Source organism: Tenrec ecaudatus, chromosome 4 (assembly GCF_050624435.1).
Source record: "Tenrec ecaudatus isolate mTenEca1 chromosome 4, mTenEca1.hap1, whole genome shotgun sequence".
Classification (NCBI taxonomy): Eukaryota; Metazoa; Chordata; class Mammalia; order Afrosoricida; family Tenrecidae; genus Tenrec; species Tenrec ecaudatus.
In genome coordinates, this window is record NC_134533.1 from 23534330 (window position 1) to 23559606 (window position 25277).

At 55.3% G+C, this 25277-nt stretch overlaps 2 protein-coding genes across 4 annotated transcripts in view; one reads left to right on the forward strand and one right to left on the reverse strand.

Annotated features, from left to right (window-relative positions):
• Positions 1-8994, forward strand: ACP2 (acid phosphatase 2, lysosomal). The gene is made up of 11 exons (XM_075545763.1): positions 1-662; positions 1122-1217; positions 1483-1569; positions 2526-2678; positions 2784-2882; positions 2965-3054; positions 3423-3555; positions 4254-4336; positions 4445-4551; positions 4668-4843; positions 6432-8994. Exons 1-11 carry the CDS (start codon positions 243-245, stop codon positions 6563-6565), a joined length of 1578 nt encoding a protein of 525 aa, XP_075401878.1. The 5' UTR covers positions 1-242; the 3' UTR covers positions 6566-8994.
• The window catches only part of DDB2 (damage specific DNA binding protein 2), a 23978-nt gene continuing 6041 nt past the window's right edge, over positions 7341-25277 (reverse strand). The window contains exons 2-11 of one of the 3 annotated variants that reach the window (XM_075545765.1): positions 20324-20521; positions 18734-18870; positions 18204-18395; positions 11281-11426; positions 10110-10209; positions 9847-10024; positions 9425-9567; positions 8130-8294; positions 7974-8019; positions 7341-7728 (exon numbers count right to left, since the gene is read on the reverse strand). In XM_075545765.1, the coding sequence (XP_075401880.1) occupies positions 7568-7728; positions 7974-8019; positions 8130-8294; positions 9425-9567; positions 9847-10024; positions 10110-10209; positions 11281-11426; positions 18204-18395; positions 18734-18870; positions 20324-20450 (1395 nt within the window). In that variant the 5' untranslated portion in view covers positions 20451-20521 and the 3' untranslated portion in view covers positions 7341-7567. Of the gene's footprint in view, positions 7729-7973; positions 8295-9424; positions 9568-9846; positions 10025-10109; positions 10210-11280; positions 11427-18203; positions 18396-18733; positions 18871-20323; positions 20921-25277 lie in introns of those variants that run through there. The other 2 variants (XM_075545764.1, XR_012783924.1) reach the window with 2 other exon arrangements.

Here is a 25277-nt window from a genome sequence, read left to right on the forward strand (position 1 = left end):
GGCAGCTCTGCTGGGCGTGAGCAGTAGGCACCGACGTCAAGGTCACAGCGAGTCCAAAGGGCTGTTGACTCTGCGCGCCCAGCACCCTAAACCAGCGCCCTGCCAGCAAAGCGCCCGCGCACACGGGCCCGCCCGCCACCCGAGGCACGGGCGCGGGCCCCTCGCTGCGCCCCACCCGGGGCTCCCTCGGGCGCTGGAAAGGTCCCGGGGCGCCACCGCAGCCCCCAGGAAAGGTGGCAGCGATGACGGCCCTGGGGGCCCACGGGGGCAGCCCGGCGCCGACCGCCGCTGGGCGCTCCCCCCGCCCGGGCCCCACGGCCTCCGGGGCCGGGGTCTCCCCGCGGAGATGCGCGCGCGAGCCGGGCGCCCCCGGGCCCAGACGGCGGGGCCCCGAGGGCTCCCCGCGGCGCTCGGCCGCCGCCCGGCCGCGCTCGGAGCCCCCTCCTCCCGCCGAGCGCCCCTCCCTCAGCAGCATGGCGGCGAGCGCACTTCCGGCGGGAGCTCGCGGGCGGCGCCGCCCCGCCGGTTCCGGAGGCTTCGCGGCGGCGATGGCGGGCTGGCGGGCCGCTTGGTGCTGGGCGGCGCTGCTCCAGCAGCTCCTCGGGGCGAACCTGCTCGGGGTGCCCCGCGCGCAGGCCCGGAGCCTGCGCTTCGTCACCTTGGTAAGGCGCGGCGCCCAGCGGTTCGTTGGCGCGGGCGGGGCCGAGGCCCGCGGCTGGAAGGAGGGGCTGCGCTCCGGCTCGGGGTCCCCCCCGCCCCCCAGGAGCGGAGGAGGCTTCGGAGGGAGCCCTGGCGGCGGGGTTGTAGGTCGGCGTGGGTTCGCAGGGACAGGGATGGGGTTGGATGGAGAAGCGAGCCCCCTTGGAAGACTGTGGCCCCGTCCCCCCTACCTGCACCCCCTTCCCGACTCTCCCCACCGAATGCATTGCTCCCACTTGCCCGGCCCTCATCCCACTGTCAGCTCTGCCTTCGTCCAAAGCCCTCTGTGTTGAGCCAGAGTGGATGTCCCTGGAACCTGGAAGAAGCCACTGACTCCTGCGTTGGGATCTTTTGCAGAGGGAGGGTGGGGGTGGTGTGAGCTTCCCAGGAGCTGTCTGACCCCAATGACTTTTGTTCCCTAGTTATATCGACATGGAGATCGCTCACCAGTGAAGACGTATCCCAAGGACCCCTACCAGGAAGAAGATTGGCCTCAGGGGTTTGGTCAGCTCACCAAGGTGGGTCAGCAGCCAGCCCCTTTCTTTAGAATGAGCTGAAGAGGCTGCCTCTGGAGACTGGAGACCCCCACCAACCTGCCGTTGCCCCACAGGGATGCTGGATGGTGGCCCCGTTTCTTAGCCTTAGGCTCGTCTGGGCCCAGGCTAGTGCCACTTCTGGCCCCGATGAGCCCCCTTGCGAAGTCATCCAGGGGTAGACCTGGAGGACAGTGTGCCTGAGCCTGAGCCCCCTTGGGCCCTCGGGCATCTTGACTTCTGTCCACAGGAGGGGATGCTTCAGCACTGGGAGCTGGGCCAGGCTCTCCGAAGGCGTTACCAAGGCTTCCTCAACACCTCTTACCACCGGGAAGAGGTAAGGCGGGGCGCTCAGGAGACAAAGGGAGTGGGACCTACCCCACCCACTGACCTAAGAGAGCCCAAGGGTGAGGCTGGCTGGACTTGCACTCTTAGACCTCCATCCCTTTGGGGTTGGGGTTGGGTTTCTTGGTTGTTCTAATTACAGGGCAAAACCTCCAAGAGCGCTCTTGAACAAAGCCTTGGAGGTCAGGCTGCCTCCGTTGCCTGGGGCAAGAACAGATCAAATGTTCCAACTCAGACTTAGGAAGAGGCAGGCAAAGTGGTTTCAGACTCTGGTATAATTTGGAGTTTCCATCCAGGGGTACCTGTTGAAGCCCTAGCTCTGTGCTTGCACCTTGGATGCAGTGGTCCACCCAGGTGTGATCTGTGTCTTCGCAGAGCTGAGGCCATAGTGGGGGGAGCAATCAAGGGTCACTGGACAGACACACTTAGATAGGGCACATCGGGAGGACTGGCAAGCACTCAGGCCACCTCTCCACTCCCCAGGGACAGGGCTACGGTTCCCCCAGTTACCACCCTCAACCACAGCTGCCTCAAGAGTATCGAGGTGGCTTTATTGTTCCCCTGGGACCAGCCGACTCTGCTCAGTCTTCTTTACAGCTTCCTCCTCCGCCCTTTAGATAAACAGCTGTGTCTGTTCCTCTCCCTTGGTCTCTACTCGCTGATGCGAGGGTGTGGGAGTGACTGCAGGCCAGGGCCCCGTATAGACAAACGAGTGAGACAAGTGTTGGTAGAAAGGTAGCCAGGCAGGCTCGAGGGGCTGTCTAAGAACTTGGGTCCGAGGCAGGGCAGCTGGAGCCGTCCCCATGGGAGCCCAGACTGCTCACAGCACCACCAGCTGAGGGTTCAGGCCTTGGTTGGGAAGGGCCTTGGCTGGGCGAGAGAAGGGGTGAGGGCCCAGGCTGACAGTCTGCGGGGGGCCCCTCTGCAGCAGTGTTTCCCCGCCCGCAGGTTTACGTGCGAAGCACAGACTTTGACCGCACTCTCATGAGTGCTGAGGCCAACCTGGCCGGACTCTTCCCTCCGGATAGACTGCAGCGCTTCCACCCCAACATCTCCTGGCAGCCCATCCCCGTTCACACCGTGCCCGTCGCTGAGGACAGGGTGAGACCGGCCAGCCTGGCCCTGCAGGGAGTGGGGGAGGCCAGGCACCTCTGGCCATGGGCAGCCGATCCCTGACGGTCTGTCTCCCGCCTCTTCGGTCTGCAGTTGCTGAAGTTCCCGCTAGGCCCGTGTCCCCGCTACGAGCAGCTGCAGAACGAGACCCGGCAGACCGCAGAGTATCAGGAGGAGAGGACCCGGAATTCAGTGAGTCGGGGCTGGGGCGCGCAGGCCAGCAAGGTGGTCCTTGCCCCCAGAGCAGTGCTGACCCCGGGTCCGTGTCTCCTAGCAATTTCTGGACATGGTGGCCAACGAGACGGGGCTGGCCGACGTGACCCTGGAGACCGTTTGGAATGTCTACGACACGCTCTTCTGTGAGGTGGGCCTGCTCAGCAGTCCCCCTGGGATTCTTCACCCTGCCCGCCCACTCCCGCCGGGGAGGTCTACGCAGGCCTCCGCTTGTGAAATGGGAACTTCCCTCTGGCGTGCCAAAGAAGCCCCTAGTGGGAAATGGTTTTATTAATTGTCAGCAGTTCCTCCTCCTCCCCACCCAGGGCTCTCGTGGGCTCAGACGCTGTCTGTTCTGCCGAGTCATGCTCTGTTTGCCTGAGCTTCCCTCTCTGTGCCCTGCAATCTCCACACGGGGTCCCCTTCTGCCTTACTCCCCCACATCCACACACTTACTTCCCTTTCCCGGGGGGCTTGGCCTGGCCCCCGTGGCGCTAACCTGTCCCTTGTGGTACACAGCAAACACACGGGCTGGCCCTGCCACCCTGGGCCTCCCTCCCAACCATGCAGCGGCTGAGCCAGCTCAAGGACTTCAGTTTCCGTTTCCTCTTCGGGATCTATGCGCAGGCAGAGAAGGCCCGGCTGCAGGGGGGTGAGTGGCAGAGCAGCGAGTCACTCGCCTCCTCTGGACCCTCGAGGCAGCCCCACCTCACCCCCTGGCTCCGCTCCCCACCATCTTGCTTCGTTCACACCCAGGTCCACCTAGTCACCTCTGATTGTCACCTGTCTCTGTTGGTGTCCCTGCGGGGTCAGATCTGGTGTGCAAGCTGCTTTTCCCACCATTCGGTCGGTGCTAAGTGTTGCTTTTGCCAGAAAAGGCTCCCTTCTCCTTAAATGAAGACCTACCTCCCGAGAGCCACTGGGGGCCATTTGGAAAGAAGGCTGAGACACAAGCCAGTGTTCTGATGGGAGCACCTGCCTCACCCTTTCTGAGTCCTCAGTATTTGCTGGAGCCCAGCAGGGAGCAGTTAGCCCGGCCTGGAGCCGTGTGCTTGCGGGTTCTAATGCCATCTCCAGTATCCCCCTTGTTGGGCATGGGCAGGGCCTCCTGACAGGGCATGGCAGGTGTCTGCGACTGTGTTGCTCTAGAGCTAGGCATCGGGCTTTCTCTGGCTTCCCTCTGCAAACCTGGGACTTCTCACAAGGCGGGCTGCTCTCTCCATAGTTTCCCTGAGAGCCAGTGGGGTTGTCTGACCCAGGGCCTGCCGAGCGGGAGAGGCCTGAGGTTAGCTTTGAGTCTAAGGCAGCGCTGGCCATAGCCACCACCAACCGAGGACGCTTCTCCTTCAGGAGTGCTGCTGGCTCAGATCCGGAAGAACCTGACCCTGATGACCTCCGCCTCCAGCCTCCCTAAGCTGCTGGTGTACTCTGCGGTGAGCCCCCCTCCCCTTGTGCACACCCCCCCCCCCCATGTGCAAATGCCAGACGCGGAGCTGGTGTCTCCTTGGAGCAGTGCTGATGGGGAGCCCCTCTCCCTACAGCACGACACCACCCTGGTGGCTCTGCAGATGGCCCTGGATGTGTACAACGGGCAGCAGGCCCCCTACGCCTCCTGTCACATCTTTGAGCTGCACCAGGAAGACGATGGGTGAGGGAGCTGCCCGGCTGCCGTGGGGAGGGGTGCCCAGGAGTGGCCCGGGCCTGGGGGCCACTGGCACGGCCTGGTGTGCAGCTCTCCCATCCTGCCTGCTCTCGGCTTTCCAGGAACTTCTCTGTGGAGATGTACTTCCGGAACGAGAGCGGCAAGGACCCCTGGCTGGTGATCCTGCCTGGCTGCCCAGCCCGCTGCCCACTACAGGACTTCCTTCGCCTCACAGATCTTGTGGTGCCCAAGGACTGGCAGCAGGAGTGCCAGCTGACCAGCAAGCCTGCAGACACAGGTGAGCTACCACCTGCCGCTGGGCTGAGTGTGGGGGTGGGGGGTGCACTCCCAGCCCCCCTCCCTGCGTTTCCGTCAGGGGTCGAGGCCCTTTGATCTCTGCTCCTCGCCCTCAGGTGGGGCCTTTGCTTCTCCCGCCCCTCCTGCCACCAGGTCTGCCTGCCCACATGCATCAGTGCGCCACCTCTTGCCCCCTCGGAGGGGGGGTGACTGCCCCTGGATGTGCCCCTCTTCTGCTTGCACCTTGGGCCCCTCTGCCCCCCACTGCTGCCTGAAGGGCCTTTGGTGGCTCAGTGTCTTCTTGTCAGATAGACCCTCTCAGCTCAACGACCCAGCCCTCCCTGAGCTCCACTACCCTCACCCATTCTCTCCACCTCCTATTAGCCCAGTGCTACCTGCTGTCAGGTGACCAGCGCCCTCAGCCAGCTGCTCTCAGCTCGGCAGCATCACATCACCACCGGTGGCCCCTGGTCTTGCTCCCAACACACAGGCTTCACCTGCTCAGCTTTTTCCCGCTGAGCAATGTGGTGGGTGGCCGGCCCAGGCCTGGGCCCAGTCCTCTCCTGAGTGACCCCATCTGACCTCAGGGCTGCATATCCCTGCCCCATGCTGAGTTTGGTCTCACCGTTGTGACTTAGAGATTCACATCTCCAGCTGTGTTTTTTTTGTTTTTGTTTTATTGGCATGTAATTCACATACCGTACAAGCACATCCAGCTGTGACTTCCTGGCTGTGTGACACTGGCACCCTCTGCCAGGATGTCAAAGCTGCTCTGTCGAAAGGCAAACGCTTTCCCTCCGAATCTGCTCTTCCTCCGGCCTGTCCTCAGCAGCCCCTGCAGCGAGGGAGGGCCTAAGAGTTACTCAGTTGCCCTCTTTCTCACACATACACCCCACCCCACTGCCCCCATCCGACCCATTCCCGCCATCGACTCCACCCTGGAATGGCACGGTCCTGCCTCTCTAGCTCATTCTGCCATCATCTCATCCCTGACCTCACCGGGAAGTTTGCAAAGGGTTTTGTTTTTGTTCCCAGTTCTAGTCTCTGCCCTGCTAGTCTCAGCATGGCTGGATTTGGTTTTTGAAACGTAAGCCTACTCTGGACACTGCCCTCCTCCTCCTCCTGGCGGTCTCCTGTGACATTGGAGTAGAGTCTACCTTTGTCCCCACCCCTTCTTCACCCATCCTCTGCCCCGGCTCCTCCTTGGGCCTCACTCTGATCCGGCGACTTGGTCTCTGATCCCAGCCCATTCCAAGCATCCTCCCCCATCAGGACCCGTGCACTCAGTGCCTGTCACCACCCTTCCAGAACACCTTCGGCTTCTTCAGCTCTTGGCCAGCTCACTGGCTCCTGCTCCGTGACCCCCTTGCCGACTGACTTACCCCGATCATAGCGTTCAGCCCAGACCCTCCGTCTCTTGGTCTACCCGGCCTCCTCTAACGGGGTAAACCCCGTGAGGCAAAGACTGTCTTCACCAGCCTGGCGTCCCCACTGCCAGAGACAGAGCTGGCTTTTGGTGCCCAGATAGTTGAATGTATGCTGACATCACCTTTCTTCCCCCCCTTTCCCATTCCTCCCTCCCCCCTCAGAGGTGACCGTGGCCTTGGCTGTGTGTGGCTCCATCCTCTTCCTCCTCATAGTGCTGCTCCTCACCGTCCTCTTCCGGATGCAGGCCCAGCCTCCTGGCTACCGCCACGTCGCAGATGGGGAGGACCATGCCTGACAACCACTCGGCCCCCTTCCCTCTGCCTCCTAGGGGAGGCGGGCTGGGCCCTTGCTCCTGACAGTTGCTGCTCCCCAGCCCGTGGACAGGAGACCCTGAGCTGGGCCCCCCTCTGTTGCCACAAGTCTAGACGAGCATGTGGGACTCACATGCCTGGCGTTTACCGAGTACCGTGGGCAACACTGGCTTTTTCCACACGGGCTTGCCTCTCGTACTCCCTGAGGGTCTGAGACGCAGCAGGCAAGCAGTCGGGGGCCAGTCAGTACCCGGGACAACCGAAATGGAGGGAGCTGATTCTTGATCTGCTTGCTCCTCCATTGGACCCCGCACTTTCTCTGCCAACCGGAGGCTCTGGCAGATGGCTCCGAGGGCAGTCTCAACTCAGTGCTTCTTGTAGTCGGGAAAACACACCACAGTCCCGGCAGTGTCAACAGGGCCACTGCAGAAGCGGGACTCAAGAGCCAGGCAAGTCCAGTTTTCCCTCGTCCACCTGCAGCCATCACCACAGACAGAATGCGCTGGGCATCTCTCACCTCTTCAGCTGGAGCAGGCTGAAAGGGGGTTGTGCCCTGGGGGAGTCGGGGCATTTGGCTTCCAGGGACCTGGAGTAAACGCAGGTTGAGAGCCTGCCAGCGCTAGGACAGCCGAAGTGAATGGCAGAGAATGAAAGTTTTAGACGGTGCTGTCTCCCTGCCTTTTCTTCATGGGGAGGGGGAGGGGCCCAAGAAGCTCTTTGACCAGGTCAGTGCTACAAGGTCCACTCAGAAGCTCTCCCTTGGATAAAATGTTTTATTGACCATGTCAGTAGTGAGAACAAACTAAAAATGCGCCCCAGTCGCCTGCCTCTGCACATGCGAGAGAAGATAAGCCCCTTGGCCCCAGACGAAGCTGGGCTCCGAGACAGAAGTAGCTTGGGTGCCTGGTTCAGCTGGCCCCTCCAGCTCTACAGAAGCTTCCAGAACTAAAGCAGAAGCATGCCAGTCCCAGTGCGCCTGCTCCAACCTAAGACTTGTATACTTTCAGCCCCTTGAGAGATAGCCGCATCTTCTCGCAGGACGCGTTCCCGGTCGATGCTCGGAGGCCTTGCCTGGCACGCTTGTTTGTGGATTTCTCTTGCTTTTGTGCCCCAGCTTCCACCTGGCTCCAGATGAGAATGTGGTAACCTAGGAGGAGAGACCTTGTGAGCATGGGACTGTGGGAAGAAAGACCAGGGAGGTGGGCGGCAGCCAGGGGTTGCTGTGACCCACAGGCAGCAAGGGGGAGAGCGCGCCGAGGCCAAGGCCTCACTCCCTCAGCTGTCTTTTCTGACCAGGATGGAATGGGTCAAGGCTAAGCTAGGCGTATGCAGCCCACCGTGGCCCGGAGGGAGCAGGATAGGGCCTGGCCAGTCAGGATTCCGACTACTCACCCATCATAGAGGCCAGCGTGTCTCCCATGGGGCTGAATTCATTGCGCTGTGAAGGTTAGAGGAAGTGCAGTGAGAGAAGAGCAGGGTGTGAGGGGCCAGCTGCTGGGCAGCTGAGTGCCGCTTCCTCCCATCGCCCTTCAAGGGCCTCGGCCTCACCGAAAAGATGCCGGAATACCCTTGGTCGTAGAGCTGACACATGAGCTTCCCTGAGCTGCCGTCTAACACATCGACCGTCCGCAGTTCGTAGGGAGAATAACCTTTGAAATTGGGGTCTGGGTACCGGCCCACAGCAATGAGGTTGTGCCGAGTGTGCCAGGTTGCCTAGGAGATGGAAGAAGACCGTCAGGAAAACAGCGCGGAGACAGACGTCGCACACGCCAGCAGTTTCATCACGAAGCCCCAAGAGTGGATTTGGGCTGTGTTCCTCTCCCACTGCTGACTTCCTTCGAAGGCCCTCGGGCCGCACATGGTCTCCCTTGCGTTTCTCGGATTCATACCAACAGATAAACAGAAGCCTTAACGTCGGCCCGGCCCAGTCACGAGCCCCTGGCAGACAAAGCACAAAAGCATCCTGAGATAAAGACCAACAGGATAGGGTTCTGAAGTCACCGCTCCTATCCTCCGGACAATGAACACCCAAGAGCAGAGTGAAGGCGCCCGTGGCTGGAAAGGCAGTGGACGTCCACGCTCCCACACTTCCCCATGCAGTCAAGTCTGGGCAGCTAGTGGCATGACAGAAGCCAGCCGGGATTTTCCCACCATCTCACGTTCTGAAGGAAGAGAGGCGGTGTGTGGGAAGGAAGTGAAACACGGTGGCTCGGAAACAAGCGGGAACACCAACTCGGGAAGAATCCTTGGATGGAATGAAGAGCTTGGACTGGATTTGAGGTGCACAGGAACCACTTTGCTACCAAGTTCCCTTCTCTCCGATGTCGGATTCAAGAGTCCAGCCTGCAGCTGGTACCCCCACCCCCACCCTGCTCCACTTAGACTGGCCAGAGCAACACACTTTTAGAAGAGACTCAACTACCAGAGTTGAAGCTGGCGGTGCTCAGACTGCACAGGGCTAGGGACAAAAGGAGGAATCAAGACTTGAAGGCGGGGAGCCGCAAACCAGTACAGGAAAACTGGGAAGAGGTGGGAAAATAGGGAACTTACCTGGTTATTAGAAGTCACCCCAAACTGAGGTTGGTTTGTTTGTTTTTAAAAGGGTGGTTGGTGGAGCCAGCCGCCTACACACGTAGCCCAAACCAGGAGAGGAGAGCCAGAGGAGCAGGCCTTAGGAAAGGCCTGAGGTCAGCAGACGGAGACCAGCAAGACGGGGAGAGCAGACCCGAGACGAGACAGTTTGGTGTTGGGACAAGATGATGCCTGGACAAGGTGTCTGGGATTCCAGCTTCAGCCTCTGCTCCTGCCCCCACTGGCTGACCCCACTTGCCTGCATCCCTCACCTGGATGGGGGTGAGGTGCTGGAATTGGCGGTGGGGGTGTGGGATCACGCGCAGGGCCCTGTCCCACCGGGTAGTGGAGTAAATCCGGATCTCGCTATTCTGGTCGGTGGTCAGGAGCCGGGTTCCGTCAGGACTGAAACAGGCTGGTAGGACAGAAGGCTGCGAGTTGAAGGAGCCCAAGGCCCTTGTGGCTTCTGGCCTTCCTGGGTACCCCCCCTCCACCCTCCCTCAAAGGGTGGGAGGGGAAGGATGACCCTGAGCTATGGACTAAGAGTCTAGAAATTCCAGCAGCTGGTGGGGTGAGGTGCGGGGGGGCAGGGGGACAGCCAGAGCCGGAAAGGTCCCAAAACCTGAGCTTGACCGATGCTGCCAGGAGTGGGCAGGCAAGGTCTTGGGGAAAGGTGAGGTCTGGTATGTCGCACCTGCATTGACAGGATGCTTGTGTGGCAGTGAGGACAGAAAGCTGGAGTTCCCTTTAACCTGGCGCAGGTCCCAGATTTTCACTGACTGATCAACGGAGGCTGTGGCCAGGAGCCAGTCACAGAGTGGGTTCAGGGCCACGTGAGTCACTTTCTTTTTGTGCAGCCTGAGATTCCACAGCTGCAGAGAAGAGCTGGGTTCAGGCGAAGCCCCGAACCAAGGGTGTGGGTGGGCAGGCAGGCGGGCGGGGACCCTGTGCATGCACCTCCTGGCCGTCCATGTTCAGCAGGATCACCTGCCCCGCGTTGTCTCCCGTGACTACCATCCGGTTGCTGGCAGACACATCCAGGCTGCAGAACCAGACACTGTGGGGGAGAGGGGGTGGGTTGTGCTGTAAGGTTCTTGGGGACCAGTGCCGCAGCTCCAGTGCCCACACACCATAGGCATTCAATAAACATTTGTGGAATGAGTAATCGTCTCGCCGTGGATTCCCGGCAAGAGAGAGACCAATTGATCATCCAGGCAGAGGGTTTGGTGACTGCTGGGCCCATGATCCCCAAAGCACCCAAATCCCAGAAGCAGAAGGCAGAGGGAGAGAAGTTCAGAGGGAGACTCCCTCCCCACATCTTGCCAGCCTTCTGGTGAAGAAATGACAATGCTGACCAAACGGACCACCCTGCTGTAGTCCTCAGATGCAGCTGAATAGGAACCCGTCCCCTCCTGCGCATGTAGGGGGAAATGCACACATAACCCAGATCCTCTAGCTTGCACTATGGGTCCTTGAACTAATTAAGGATGGGGGGTGGGGCAGGGGTACTTCACGGAGCCTCATAGCCAGAATTCTCAACAACACTCCCCCACTACCACCTCTATCCTGCCTCTGGTCATGGTCTAGGACTGAGGGGGAAGGTGTCCACCCAGTCACCCATCTCCAGTCCATGTGTTTCTTACCCCTCGAGGGGGCCCAGGATAACATCCAATACCAATTAGACCCCGTGCCCTCAGGGAGGGAGGGCTTAGAAATCAAAGGGACAGGCATGTTGGTCAATTCTCCAGCCAAATGCTCTTGCTGAACTGAGGAACTGGCCAGGCCGTGGCAGCCAATGGACTGCAGGGACTCAAACCTGAGGTTCTCAGTTCTCGCTTCCTTCGGTCTCTGATGAATTCCACACTGACGTCTAGTTAGACTCAAGGTCTAACTAGGCGTGCCTTACGGAAAGGCTGAAGTCCTCTCCTGGCTGAGGAGAGCTGAAGCTCCAGAACCTTCCCCGCTGGGATCAAAGTCAAGGCAGCCAAAGGAAAGAGCTCAAGAAATAGGCTGCAGGGTGGGAAGCAGAATACCTTTCCCTTTGCCAGGTCTGGGCGCAGGCAGCTCACTGACAGCTCTCCCAGAACCACCCCTAGAAGCCTGCTCCCGTCCTGGGGAAAGTACTCACTTGCAGTTGTTTGAGCTGGCCAAAATTCGGAGAGTAGTGCCTTTAAAGTCTTGCAGCCTAGTGGTTCCCTCCATGGAGGAGGTGAAGAGTTGGTTGGTGTTGAGGGGGTTAAACTTCAGCCCAGTGATGACCCCTCCAGCTCCAATCTACCGTGAGGAAAGACAAGGCAGTGCGTGAAGACCACGGGGTCCAGCCAGCAGCTCGCACAGACAGACGAGCCCCTGCCTCCTCGACTTGGGCCCAGAAACTAGGCTAGAGATTGGGACGCTGGCCCCATTGCTTTCAGAATTTATTTTATTTTAAGATAACAAACTGGCCCCTTTTCTGGTGTAAAGGTCTGAGAAGTTGAGCACATGGATAGATTCAAGTGCCACCAACATCAGGATGCAGAAGGCTCCCCTGCTGCGCACCGCCCGCAATTCCCCCTAACCTCTGCTCTCCCTTTGTAGTCGTACCTGCCCCCAAACCACAGATCTGTTCCCAGCTCTTCAGTTTTGCCTTGTATAGGCTGTCCTCTGAGGGAAGTCATGTAGCACCTTTTTAAAAAATTATTTTATTGAGGGTTCATACAGCTCTTATCACAATCCATCATCCATTGTGCCAAACACATTTCTACATTTGTTTCCATCATTTTCAGAACATTTTTTTTCTACTTGAGCCCTTGGTATCAGCTCATTTTTTCCCGTGGCACGTAACTTTGAGACTGGTGTGCATCGCTCAGAATCATGCCTCTGCCGTGCATGAGTGCCTCTGCCAGTCAGTGGCTCACGGGTTCTGTGGCGGAGAAGCGCTCTATTGTGTGGCTGAGCCTGAGTTTGCTGCTGGCACAGGGCTCCTTGTAGAAATGGTTCATTTTGGACAAGCGGCCGGGGGAAGGGAGCAGGAGTCAGACGGGGGCTTCTTCCCATTCTCCCAAGGGTGGGAACCACAACTGCTTAGACACCAAAAGTAAATAAACGCACTGCTACCGAGTTGTTTTTGACTCAGAGCGATCCTACAGGGCAGGGAAGAACTGCACGGCGCACTTCGGAGCCTGGACTGTGGGAGTAGAAGGCTCCGTCTTTCTCCCAAGCTGCCGCTGGTGGTTTCAAACTGGCTAGCCTAGTGGTTAGCAGCCCAAAGCATAATCCACTTCACCCCCGATTGCTTTTCGAGTACCTTTAAATGATGATTCTTAGAGAAAGGGAAACTAGATCTATTTTTTAAAATGCCTTATTTGTGGACTTTATGCAAGACGAAGTCATTCCTAATCAGTAGCTCAGACTTCAGGAAAAGGGTTGGCATCACATCAAAGCATTAGAAACAAACACACTCAGTTAAAAGAGGAGTGTTTGCCGTCTGCAGGTGCTTCTGACCAAGGCTTGCACCAAGGACTAGAAACATTGTAGTTAAAAAGAAAATCTATTGTAACTCACAAAAGACAGACAAATCGCTCTGCCAAGGACTTAGACATCACACCTAAAAAAAAAAGCTACAAACGGCCAAGATGCCTGCACATGAAGAGACGATCCCCATCGAGCATTTTGAGGGAAAAGCCCATCAAAAGGACAAGGAGACCCCACTGCACAGGCACCCTATCTAAGCCGAGTCAAACACAGCGTTAGTGAGCATGCGGAGAACCCGGAACCCTCATCCACTGCGGACGGCAATGCAAGCCGGTCAAACCAACCGTGGAAAACAGAGAAGTACCATCGGACCCAGTCACCCCAATCCTGGGTACCTTCCCAACAGAAATAAAAGCAAACCCGCAAACGCACTAAAAAGCAGGGACTCAAACAGGAACCAGAGCCAGTTTATTGCAGCACTGTTCACAATCGCCAAGGAGGAAACAGAGCCTCGATTTCCCAGGACAAGTGTGGAGTGGACCACACCGGTCAATGATTCCTCAGCCGTCCAGGCAAACGATGTCTCGACAGATGCTACCATGTGGATGCACCGCAAAAACGTGCCGAGCCAGTGAGTCCGGCACAAAAGGACAAGCCGGCAAATGCACAGACAACCAGCCCGTTAGGAGTTACCTAGGGCGCGATGGAGAGAGAGAGAGAAGGGGGGAAGACACTGCTCAGGGGCGCTGGGCTTCTGTTGACGGCAGCGGAATCACCTGGAAAAGGGCAGTTGATTCAAAATGGTTGTACACGACGCACACCATCAAGGCCACTGAATTATACGTGAAAACCCAGTGGTGAACTGGCAAATGGTGTGGTTTATTTTTAGCAGTGGAAAAAAAATCTGTGTGAGCTTTCCAATTCCAGTGTGGTGGGTGAACTTGTGTCAGATCAACTTCAGGTCAAGGGCAAGTAGGAATCACAGATGGAGCGGTAAAGAAACATTTCATAAGACACCGGAGAGCTACTGAGGCAGCAAGGCTCTGAAGGTCAAGCTCTAGAGCGAAGAGAAGCGGAAAGGTCAGCCTGCCATTTGGCTGCTGCTCTTCCCTCAGAGGGATTCCCAATGTGTGGCTCGGCAGAGAGGTGCAGAGGTGGTGGCTGCGGCAGGCTGAGGAGTTGATGGGAGGTTTTGTGGGTCTCCCCAGGCCAATGCAACCAGCTCAGGCAGAGTGGCCTCCGACTCGCGGCACCCCACGCATGCCAGAGGTGAACCGTGTTCCGCAGGGTTTTCCATGGCTGCGATCTTTCAGGAGTAGACGGCCAGGCTTTTCTTCCATGGAATGCCTGAGTGGATTTGAACCTCCAACCTTGCGGTCAGTTGTCGAGCATCTATTTGTTTGAGCCATCCAAGGTCTCCTCCCACAGAGCTAGTCGTGGGGAGGGAGCCGAGAACTGGAGTGCAGAGTGACAGAGAAGTGGTCTTGGGGGAAAAACAAACACACTAGCTTTTACTTAGTATCCTTGGCATGCCAGGAATAAGGGCAAAGAGGGAATAGGAAGCACCATTTCCAATCATTTCAGGTTTTAATGAGTAAGAAGATATCTCGCATGATGGATCAGGAAGAAAAAAAGACACAAGTTACCAATATCAGGAAGATGAGAGGGGACATTACTACAGATTCTCTAAATCTTAAAAAGGACACTGAAAGACAGCTTTATGCCAATCAATTCAGCAAGTTAAATAAATGGACAAAAGACTTGAAAGACACAATATACCACAGTTCATGCAAGAAGATAACAGATAACCTAGGAATCCCTCTATTTATTAAAGAAATGTAATGTGTAGTTAAAAACCTTGGGTCAGATGGCTTTGTTAATCAATTCTACCAAAAATTTAAGGCAGACATATCAGTTCTATATAAATTCTTCCAGAAAACAGAAAAAAGGACTACTTCCCAACTCACTCCATGAAGCTGACATTACTTCAATACCGAACCAATGGTGTTATGAGAGAATTATGGGATGTTTAAGTGGTCACCATGGAGCAGAATATGATTGAATTAAGAAGGCACAGATTTCAGGATGAACTATCTATGTAACCACGTGAGTAGACGGATGGGGGTATGTAATAGTGGATCCAGGCAGAGATGCCCCAGACAGCGATCACCTAGAGGTGGGATTACAGGTCATGTTTTATTTTATTCTTTATACTTTTCTCTGTATTGTTTGCATTTTTTTCCATAATGAGTACAGGTAAGTTTTTAAAATAAATCAAGCAATTTTCATGTTAAAATGTCATGCCTGTTCCCTTACCCAGGACCTGAGAGATCCAGAGGTCAGAACCAAGGGCAAATGAATTAAGAAGTTGCTCCCCGGACACTGGTCTCAAGTCTACTTCCTGTTGTCGGCATTTGGGTGGCATAAGAGAAAGCGTTCACCTCAACACCACCAGAGCCTTCCTCTGCTCCAACCTGTTAGTGACAAAGCTCAACTTCCCAGACCAATCTTCACGCGGAGCAAGCAAACATTAGCTTCGTGCATGTTGTAATAAAAGGTGATACAAACCAGAAGCAGTGTTGTTGACCTGGAGCAAATTCAAAGTAGTAGAAAGTCCTCATTTGGAAGTTTCTTTCCCTACACGCTTACGTACCACCTCACCACCTCCAGGTTTAGACTACATTGCTCTACCCCCATGTCCCAGATTCCTGGGGAAACCAATCTTTTCCTGGCTGTCATATGAATTCTGAGGTGTTGACAGCAGCCATCCAGGTCACTGCCTAACAGCTGGCAGGAACACTGCTGGGCTCCCTCCACAGCCCTCATCAGACTGCCTTGCTCCTCTCTGACCTCCCATCCTAATCTCCCAAACCTGTCCAATCTGGCCGTTTCTGCTGGGCTGCTGGCCAACCCCCTCCACACTGAGGCTGCATCCGCGATTTCTAACCCAGGGATAGCAATGATGCTCAAGTGTTGGGCCTACAAAGGGTTTCATTTCATTTTACTGCCAACAGGAAACTGTCTCTAAATAAAAAACAAAATAGGATTTCCATAAGAGACCAGGCTTACTGGAGAGAGAGTGTATGGGCCTTAGTCCCCACTTCAGGTCCGGAACTGAATTCACTTTTCCATGTTAGAATTATCAACCACTTATAAGATCAAAAGGGCAGTGTTTACAAATGGACCCCGGGTGGAAAGGAGCGGGTGTGGAAACAGGAAACCTGCAGAGGAAGTGGGCTGAGAGCCCATCAGGGGACCCAAAGGGATGAGTCGGAAAAGAACGTGCACAGACTGGAGAGAGCGGAATTCAGGATCTCCTCTGTAACCCTTCACCTCAGTCACAATAACATGCAAGTCAGGATTTCTCACCTGAGACCACTGTGGTTACATGCTTTTTTGGGGGTCATGAAGACAGGATAGCATTTGCCAATTCCGATTTTGCACATGTATAGTTGAGGAGCCCTGGTGACACACTGGAACGCACCAGCTGCTCTTGGGGAGAAGAGCAGCTGCTCCCATACATGGGCTCTCTGGGTATATGGAAGCGATCTGCGTCCATGACGATTACCGTCTCGGTAAGGCAGAAAAGCATACTAATAATATATGATAAGAAGGGCTCTTGGGGCGTAGGGTGGGGGAGAGGGGATAAAGGGGAGCTGGTATCAAGGAGTTCAAGAAGAAAGACATGTTTTGAAACTGAAGGTGGCAGCGATTGTGGAGGTACGCTTGCTCTAAGTGGAGTATGACCTGTTGTAATGGCCGAGCTCCAACTCAGCAGCTGAGTTGCGCATCTAATTGAACTTGGGATTGTTATGCTGTAAGACTCCCAGCTGAAAAGAGAAAGCTTGCCGTCTTGGAAACCCTAGTGGGTCACTCTCAGTGGGTCACTGACTCGATAGCGAGGGGTTTTTCAAAACGCCGTCAGTGCTAAGCTGCCATCTTCACCCATAGCTACCGTCACACTTTCCCATCACCATAGAAAGAACCCGTGCTTCCTGAGCAAAATGCTTCCTCCTTCCACACTTGCAACACCACCCCCCCAACTAGTAAGCGTTCGACACCACACCCTGGAAGGACCTCCCTCTCCAGTGCACCCCTGGAGATCACTGCGGCTCCTGCTGGCATGTGCTTTTGTGGCCCCTGCTCCAAGTCCAAAGTTCTACCTTTTTTTTTTCTCACAGGGGAGCCCTCTGACATCTGCCAGCCACCAGGCAGGTTGTCTCTCAGGGGGAGGAGGGAGGTACCAGCACCCTGAGCCATTGATGCTTCACACTAACACATCTGAGACATCTCTAAAAAGCCTCCACACCAAACCTTAACTCTCTCTCTCTCTCTCTCTCTCTCTCTCTCTCCCTCTCCCTCTCCCTCTCCCTCTCCCTCTCCCTCTCCCTCTCCCTCTCCCTCTCCCTCTCCCTCTCCCTCTCCCTCTCCCTCTCCCTCTCCCTCTCCCTCTCCCTCTCCCTCTCCCTCTCCCTCTCCCTCTCCCTCTCCCTCTCCCTCTCCCTCTCCCTCTCCCTCTCCCTCTCCCTCTCCCTCTCCCTCTCCCTCTCCCTCTCCCTCTCCCTCTCCCTCTCCCTCTCCCTCTCCCTCTCTCTCTCTCTCTCTCTCTCTCTCCCTTTTCTCCTTTTCTTGCCCTGCATCTCAGTGTTGTCCGTCTTCATGCTCCCTCCGCCCTGAGGTCAACTCTGAGCCACAGGGGGCTCTTGCTCCTCTGACCTTCGGCAGCCTTCAGTAGCTATCCTGTCAGCTCTCACATACACCACACCTCATCCGCCCAGTGGTGCTTCAAGTCCTTCATTTGTTCAGCAAATACAAAACGACTACTCTAGGCCAAGCGCTGTTCTGGGCACTGGGGATACTGCTGAACCAGAAAGAGAAGCTGCCCTGCCATCACCACCATGGTGCGCAGTTTCCCAGGCATGGGCATACACATAAACAAACACACCAAACATTGCAAATGTTGACGCGTGTGGGAGGAGGGGAGAATAGGATAAGAGGATAATATGGTAGGAAGTGACTGGAGGTGGGTGGAGGGTGATCCTTTGGGCAGGGTGGTCAGTAGAAGCTTCTCTGAAGAGGATCTTAAATACTAACAGGGAGCCAGCCAGGAAAAGGTCATGGTAAGGAGCATTCCAGACAAAGCCCAAACTCACCAGCCATCAAGTTGATTCCAATGCACAGCCACCTGACAGGACAGAGGAGACGAACTCAGAGCGGCTGGTAGTTTCTCACTTGATGAACCTGTGGGTTACCAGCCCCACACGTGGCCCACTCGGCCACCAGGACTCCGACCCCAAGAAAAGGAACAGCGAATGCAGAGGCCTAGCCCTGAGGGGTCTGGGTAAAGCCCAGGGCAGTGAGGAAAGAGAAGTACAAGCTACAGCCAAGCAGACCAGAGGTGGTTGTGATTCTATTCCAAGTGGTGACTTCCTTCAGGGTGCTCAACATGGTATACCTTCTTGTGTCTTCAGGGCAGCCGTTTAAGAAATACTTGAGTCTTATCACCATGCATGTGTTTTAAATGCCCCCGGGTGACTTTTCGTACCTTCATCAAACATGTCCTTACCACTCCCTGTCGGGTACAGGGCATTAGCTCACCCCTTTAATGAACGTGGGTGTGTCCGTGGAGCTGAAGTTCCAGAGCAAGATATCGCCCCCTTTGGAGCCCACAGCCAGGGTGCTGGGGTGCGTGGGGTGCCAGCCCATGGAGGTGGCCCTCCTGTCAAAGGGACTGGCCTTTTGGAATATCCGGTACGAAGGCAGAGAGTCTACGAAGAACCGCTGGAGGCTCTGGCACAGGAAGAGATGAATGACGTCAAGGGTGATCAGCCCCACTCCAAGTCTTCACACCAACACTTCCATTCCCACCCCCACCCCCACCATCATCCCCCACTATCTGTGAGACATGCAAGTGAATCTTGGAAAGCCAGGCAGCAGAGCGCATTCGGCTGGGATCTTGATAACTTAAAACTTCAACCCGGTTGTGTGCCCGAAGGGCCATTCACCAAGGCAGAGGTGATGCGAGCCTTCTGACAACCTGCCAAAGCGACCCATTATCCAATTCTGCCACCAGTAAAGAGGCGGCAGGCAAGCCCTTGAGCATGTCAGCCAGGCAGCGCCTCCCTCACCTGCTGCAGCGTTGGGCGGGCAGCTTTGCCCAGCTTCTGCCCGTGGAGGGCTCTGACAATGCTGCAGTGGGAGAATTGGGCCTGTGGGTTGGCCGCTCCTGCTCCCAAACAGCCTGAGTCCGACCTTCCATTGGGGTCTGTCAAAACACAACAGGCGCCTATTTCCCTCTCTGATCTCGCTCAGGAAAGATCCCTCTGTGCGAGTCCAGAAAGAAGACTAAGACCTAGTCCAAATGACTGTTTAGGAAAAGAAGTATCTTTAAATCCTCTATTAAATCATGTAGAGAAGGCCGGCCGGACCCCCAAATCCCATCCCCAGACACTGCTCCTGGAAAAAAGAAAACTCACTGCCATCAGTCAATGCCAATTCATGGTGACCATGTAGGACAGGACCCTATAGAACCTATAGAACTGGCCCTGTGGGTTTCCGAGACTGTCATTTTGCGGGGGGGCATATAAATGATTCTTTATGCCCTCCCCCATGCAATGGGGCGGGAGCAGAGGGAAGAACCTCCCACCCTCATGCAGAGCACAGGAGGTCAATGTATGCTAGTCTTACTGCCAGATGCCCTATGGCTGTGGGGTGGGGAGTGGGCGGGATCTACAGCCCTGGTTTTCTGCCATGGGTCCCCCTTCACCAAGTCTCCTTGGGAGAGCTGGGGGCCTGGAGGCCCTGGGAGCTGAGGTAAGGATGGTTTTCTCCTCCAGGGAAGCAAAGCTGTTCTTTCCACCTGCCCACTGGCTGCCCCGAGTGTGCGGCGCTGTCAGGACTGGATGGTATCCAGTGTGCAGTCGAGGCCCAGTAATGAGACTGTCACTCTCTATGGGGAGGTCTGGATTAGAGCAAAGGGAACTGAGCTTGCTCCGGGGAAGCGGGGCCACTGAGAATGAGCAATAAGCCTGGTGGCACAGGGGTAATGTGCTGAGCTGCTACACACCAGGTCGGCAGTTTGAACCCTGCAGGGAGACAGATGAGGTTGTTTCCAGATTTCCAGCCTCAGAAACCCAACAGGAGCAGTTCTGCACTGTCCTGAGGGGGGCGTCCTAATGAGTCAGAATTGGGGCAGCGACTTTGGTTTGTAGAACCAAAACTGCACTTAAGGTTCTGATTTATAGCCAAGATCCAGGCTCCCCAATCCTAATTCTTTCTTTCCAGAAACCAAAAAAACAACACCTGCCTCAATGAACCTCCCCAGCCCCCCCTTTCAGTCTCTGAGTCCACTCCCCACCCTCCTTATAGCCCCACCAAAGCCTCCGGGAATGCGATTTCTAAGGAAGGAGAGACTGGAGGGCTCACAGCCCAAAGCCAGAACAGGCAGCTAACCACCTCGACTCCCCAACTTCCGCACACCAGCCGGGCAAGGCGGGATGCTCTGCAGCCGTTCCCAGCACAAAACCAGGAACTTGAAAAATGCCCTTGTCTGTGATATCGGCGCTCTGCCCCTTCCTCTCTTCACCTGCGGGGAGTTATGCCCGGGCTCTCGGGTCTCAGGACGGGCAGACGTCAAAGAACAGGCGAGCACAACGCACCACCCGGGGCGTCCCAACCCCGGCCGGCGGGCACAGGGGGCGGCCGGCAGACAGACGTACCGGCGCTCTTCACCGACAACTGCTTGTTCTCCGGCTCCAGCTCCGGAGGGCTTCGGCTCCGCTTGCCCCGGCGGCGCACGGCCACTTCTGGGGTCTTCGGGGTGTCTGGGCGTTTCCTTGGAGCCATCGCGTCTTCCGGGAGAAAGGGGTCCCCACCGGACCTTACGCCGAAATCATGGCACGAAGACTGAGTGGGCCCTGGGGAGAAACAAGACGGGGTCCCGGAAGACAGGTGGGCCACAGGTAGCCGACTTCCCGCCAAGCGCTCCCACGGCTTTGGAAGCGTCTCCTGCTGGCCCCGCCCCTTCCAGGAAGCGGGCAGGGCCGGAATGGAGCGGTGGGCCGGCGCCCCGGAGGGAGCGGAGGGGTCCCCGGTAGCTTTGTGGGTTCGCGTCGGGCGTCAAGGCGTACCACCTCGGAAACCCTACGGGGCGATGCTACTCTGCCCCATGGGGGTCTCTGTGCGTCGGCGCCGACTCGCGGCCGTGAGTGTGGCTTTCTGAACTGGGCAGAGAATGCCACCTTCCCCCCGGGATGCCGCCTCTCGGGACGGCGTCGAGCGAAGCCAGGTCGGCTGACTTGCCAGGAGTAAAGATGGCCGCCAGAGCCGAGCGGCTGCGTGCGAAGCCTCTGAGGACGTGACGTTGCCTTGCGTTGGCGGGCAGGTCAGAGGCCAATCAAGGCGTCGGGGCCCGCCTTCGCGGGTTTCTTATTGGTGGAGAAGTGTGCACCCGCGTTGGGATTGGCTGCTCCGTACAGCGTGTCGCTGGGGGCGGGGCGGAGACGATCTGAGGGAAAGTTAGCCGTGTGGCTGCTGTGGAAGCGGGGCGCCTTTACGTTTGCGAGCCGCGTGCTTGGCGTCGAGGACGTCCCCGGCTCCGTGGACTCCGAGCCTCTCTTTAGCGAGCGGTTGGAGCCGAGAGTGTCGGAAACGTGCTGTGTGTCTGCCTGGGACCAGTCTAGTGCTTTGGGATCCCCCACGTTCGACTTTAGCCAAAAGCGAAGGCAGGTGAGGGTGGTCGGCCCACCTGGCCCGGGTTTGGCTAGGGGTGAGAAAGGGGGGCTGCAACAGCTTGAGCCAAGTTAGGACTGGCTTTTTGTTTTGTTTTTAGGAGAAAAGCAGCCGCGGGCAACGGACAACGGACAACGTGCCCGGTCCTGTCAGCCAGCCTCGGTCTGTTGAAATACAGTGCCACGTACCATCTACATCACACCGCGCTCTACCCATGAGTTAGGAACACGATCGTTCATGTCTGAACACAGACAGAAAGGCGAGCTGTTAGCTAAGCTCTGCAAGTGATCAAACCTGTCCCTCGCTTTGACGACGATGAATGCCTGCAGTTGAGCTTTATCCAACCCAAATTCACTGCCTGAGTCCATCCTGACGCGTAATGACCGGATGGAGTAGAACTGCCAGGTTTCCAAGGCTGTGTAACTCTTTGCTGAGCGGAAAGCCTCATCGTTATCCTGTGGTTTCAAACGGCTGGCCTTGCTGTTGGTATCGGGCATATCCCACTATCCCACCAGGGCACCTCCCACTTTATATAAAATCTTTTTAAAAACTCACTGCCTCCAAGGAGAAGCTGACTCATAGCGACTTTACAGAACACTGCCTCTTGTGCATGTCTAAGACTAACTCTTGACTGGGCATGAAAGACTCCCGCAGAACAGCTGGTGGTTAGCAGCCCAACCTGTAACTAAAGGGCCCACTGTTCTCAGCCATAGGCAGCGTCTCTAACTCCTTCTCCATCCCCCCACCTAATTTAATGTGACTCCTCACCTTCTCAAGATGTCTCATAGAAACCTTCCCCCCTCTGCACCATTCTGCTGGTACCACAGCCAGCGCAGGAGGAGAAGCGCAGTCTCCTTTTAGACACGATCATTTATTTGTCCCAAAGGTTTATTGCACGTGGGATTCCTTTGTTCATCTTTTCGTGTGGCCACACGTCCATCCCTCTGTCCCTTCCTCTCTCTAGCTTTCCCTTTCTCACTTTCGGCTAGTCTCTTTCCTCTGCCTTCCAATCTCCCCTCACCCCACCCCCTTTACTCTCGTTCCAATCTAAACACAGGGCACGTCGTTCACTCTAATAAAGCCTATTCATTGAAACCCACACTCTGGGTCCGCTTTCCCTTGATTCCTGGTCTAACAGGAACCATTACACCACCTGGGCTCATCTTAGGGATAAGGCTTGTTAAGATTCCCATAGGAGCCCTGATGGCCTTGTGGGTTACATGCTTTGCTGCAAACTGCAAGGTCAACAGTTCGAATCCTACAGCCTTTCTACTTCAAGGCAACCTCTCAGAGTAAACCAACCAGTCTCTGTCGGTCGATTCTGCCTGGTGGCTACCCCGTGAAGGTTGTAGTGGTATGGTGCCCCATGGCTTTGTCAGTGACTTACTTTTTCTTTTAAGTGGCCAGGTTTTTCTCCTGAGGTATCTGGTAGACGTGAACCAACAACTTTGTGCAGGTTAACCTTTTACAGGTGAACCGTGTGTACCATTCTGGGACTTTTGATTCCTTAAATCTATTCCCAGATCTTCTAAACTCAAAAACCAAACTCACTGCCATTGAGTCAATGGGAATTCCAAGTGACTCTAGGACAGAGTAGCCCTGCCCCTGGGACTTTCTGAGACTAACTCTATCGAACTAGAAAGCTCTGTCTTTGTCCTGAGGAGCTGCTGGTGGTTCTGAACTGCAGACCTTATAGATCCCAGCCCAACTCATAACCACACTACCAGGGCTCCTTAAAATTATCTAATGTGAGCCAAATTCTGTAAATTCTTTCTAACACCCCCTTAGGAGATAGCAATCCCCATTGTTTCCTTGCAACAAACAATAACACCAAAGTTCCACTCCTGGAGCGCCTGCTCTCTGTGGTGATTGGCTGGGGGGATAAAGGCGTTTAAGAGTGTGGGAGGTCGCTGGAAAAGAGAATCTTTGCTTCTTAGTACTGCTGTTTCAGAAATACCACCAGCAAGTGGCTTTAGGGAAAATAAATTTCTTTCCTTGCAGTTAAAAGGCTAGAAGTCCAAGTTCAGGGTACCAGCTCTAGGGCCAGGCTTTCTCTCTCTGTTGGCACTGTCTCTTTTCAGTTTCTATTCCTGGGTTTCTGGGTGATCGCCCTGGGACATCAATCTTCAATTTGTCTTTGCTTGTCCAAACCTTGCCTTCTGTATCTCAACCGTGATGGGTGTAAGACACACCCAAAGCTGGAATGACCTAATTAACATAACAAAGACACAGCTGGTCCCAAATGCGATTATATCCACATATAGGATCTTGTTTGGTGCCATTAGGTGGATTTTTAATTTATAGTGACCTCATGTGACAGTAGAATTGCCCCTTAGGATTCTCTTGTGTTTTATTGACTCTGCAAAGGTGCAGATCCTAACAAATCATGGGTAACTTTGAGAAGAATGGGAATTCCCGGACACTTCACTGTGCTCATGCAGAACGTGTCCTTAGCTCCTTGGGAGGCAGGCAGTCAAGCAGAGAAAAGAAACTATGGTTTAAACTCAAGCAAGGTATGTATCAGGGTTGTATCCTCTCACCGTACTGATGCACAACTGAAAGCAGGAAGATTTGAAGCACTTGTTGATGAACGTCAAGACTATAGCCTTTGTTATGGGTTGCAACTCAGTGTAAAGAAAACCAAAATCCTCACAACTGGACCAATAACAACAACAAAAAAAAAACCCAAAATTCTCACTACTATTGAGTCCTCTCCAATTCACGGTGACCCTACAGGGTAGAACTGCCCAGTGATTTCCAAGACTGTAATGCTATAACGGACGTAAAAAGCCTAGTCTTTCTCCAGAGGAATAAGTTGGTATGATTCCAACTACCAGCAACCTAGTGACTGACCCCTATGCCCTCAGGGCTCCTGGACCAATAGATGACATCATGATAAATGGAGAGAAGATTAAAGTTGTCCAGGATTTAGTTTTGCTTGGAAGCATCAGTGAAGAAATCAAAAGATGTGCTACATTGGGCAAATCTTCAAAGTGTTGAAGACCAAGGATGTCACTGAGGACTAAGGTGTGCCTGACCCACATCATGGTATTTTCAATCACCTCACCCGCATGTGAAAGTTGAACAATGAACGAATAAGAAGACTGCAGAAGAATCGATGTGTTTAAATTACAGTGTGGGCAAAGAACAAACAAATCAGCCATTGCTGAAACCCAGAATGTTCCTTGGAAGCGTAAGACTTAATCTCTTAACCTTTGGATCTGTTAACAAGAGAGACCAGCCTCCCCCGCCATCCCGCCCCCCCCCGCCCCCCCAAGAAGAATTCACTTCAGAGGACAGCACTGAAGCAATAGCTCAGGGAGAGGCTTGTCTGATCAGAGCACACGGGAGCAAATGAAGAGGGAAGGAGAGGGAGTGGAACACATCCTGGCCCACCAAGCCCTGAGGACAATATTCCTGCTCAGAGCAGCCAATGCACAGAGAGGACCATAGGGCCGGTCCCGCCACCAGACACACCATGGAGACAATACTGGAGACACAGTGAGGTAATTGTGCCCAATCTGACCCCACTACACCAGGGCCAAACGCTAAGGGTGTGCAATAGGGCAGCAAGGGGAGTAAAGCAATGAAGTCCCTGAGGAATACCAAAAATAGACTTTGGGGCCAGGGCATGGCACCCCATCAGACTTTACCAAAAAAACACTCCTAAAAGTCAACAAACAGACCTGGAATTATTTATAGGTTTTATATTTATGTCGTTGATTTGTTATGGGGTTGTTTTTTTTGGAGGGGGGTTGTTGCTTTGTTTTGCTCTGTCTTGTTTTTGTGCTTATTATTGTCTCTGCATGGCTATCTAGATAGGATAGGTGGGATACACTGCAGATCCCCTTGCAGAGGGGTCTAGGGGAGGAAATGAGTCAGGGTGCGATGTAGCACCGATGAAGAATACAGCTTTCCTCCAGTTCCTAAATGCTTCCTCAC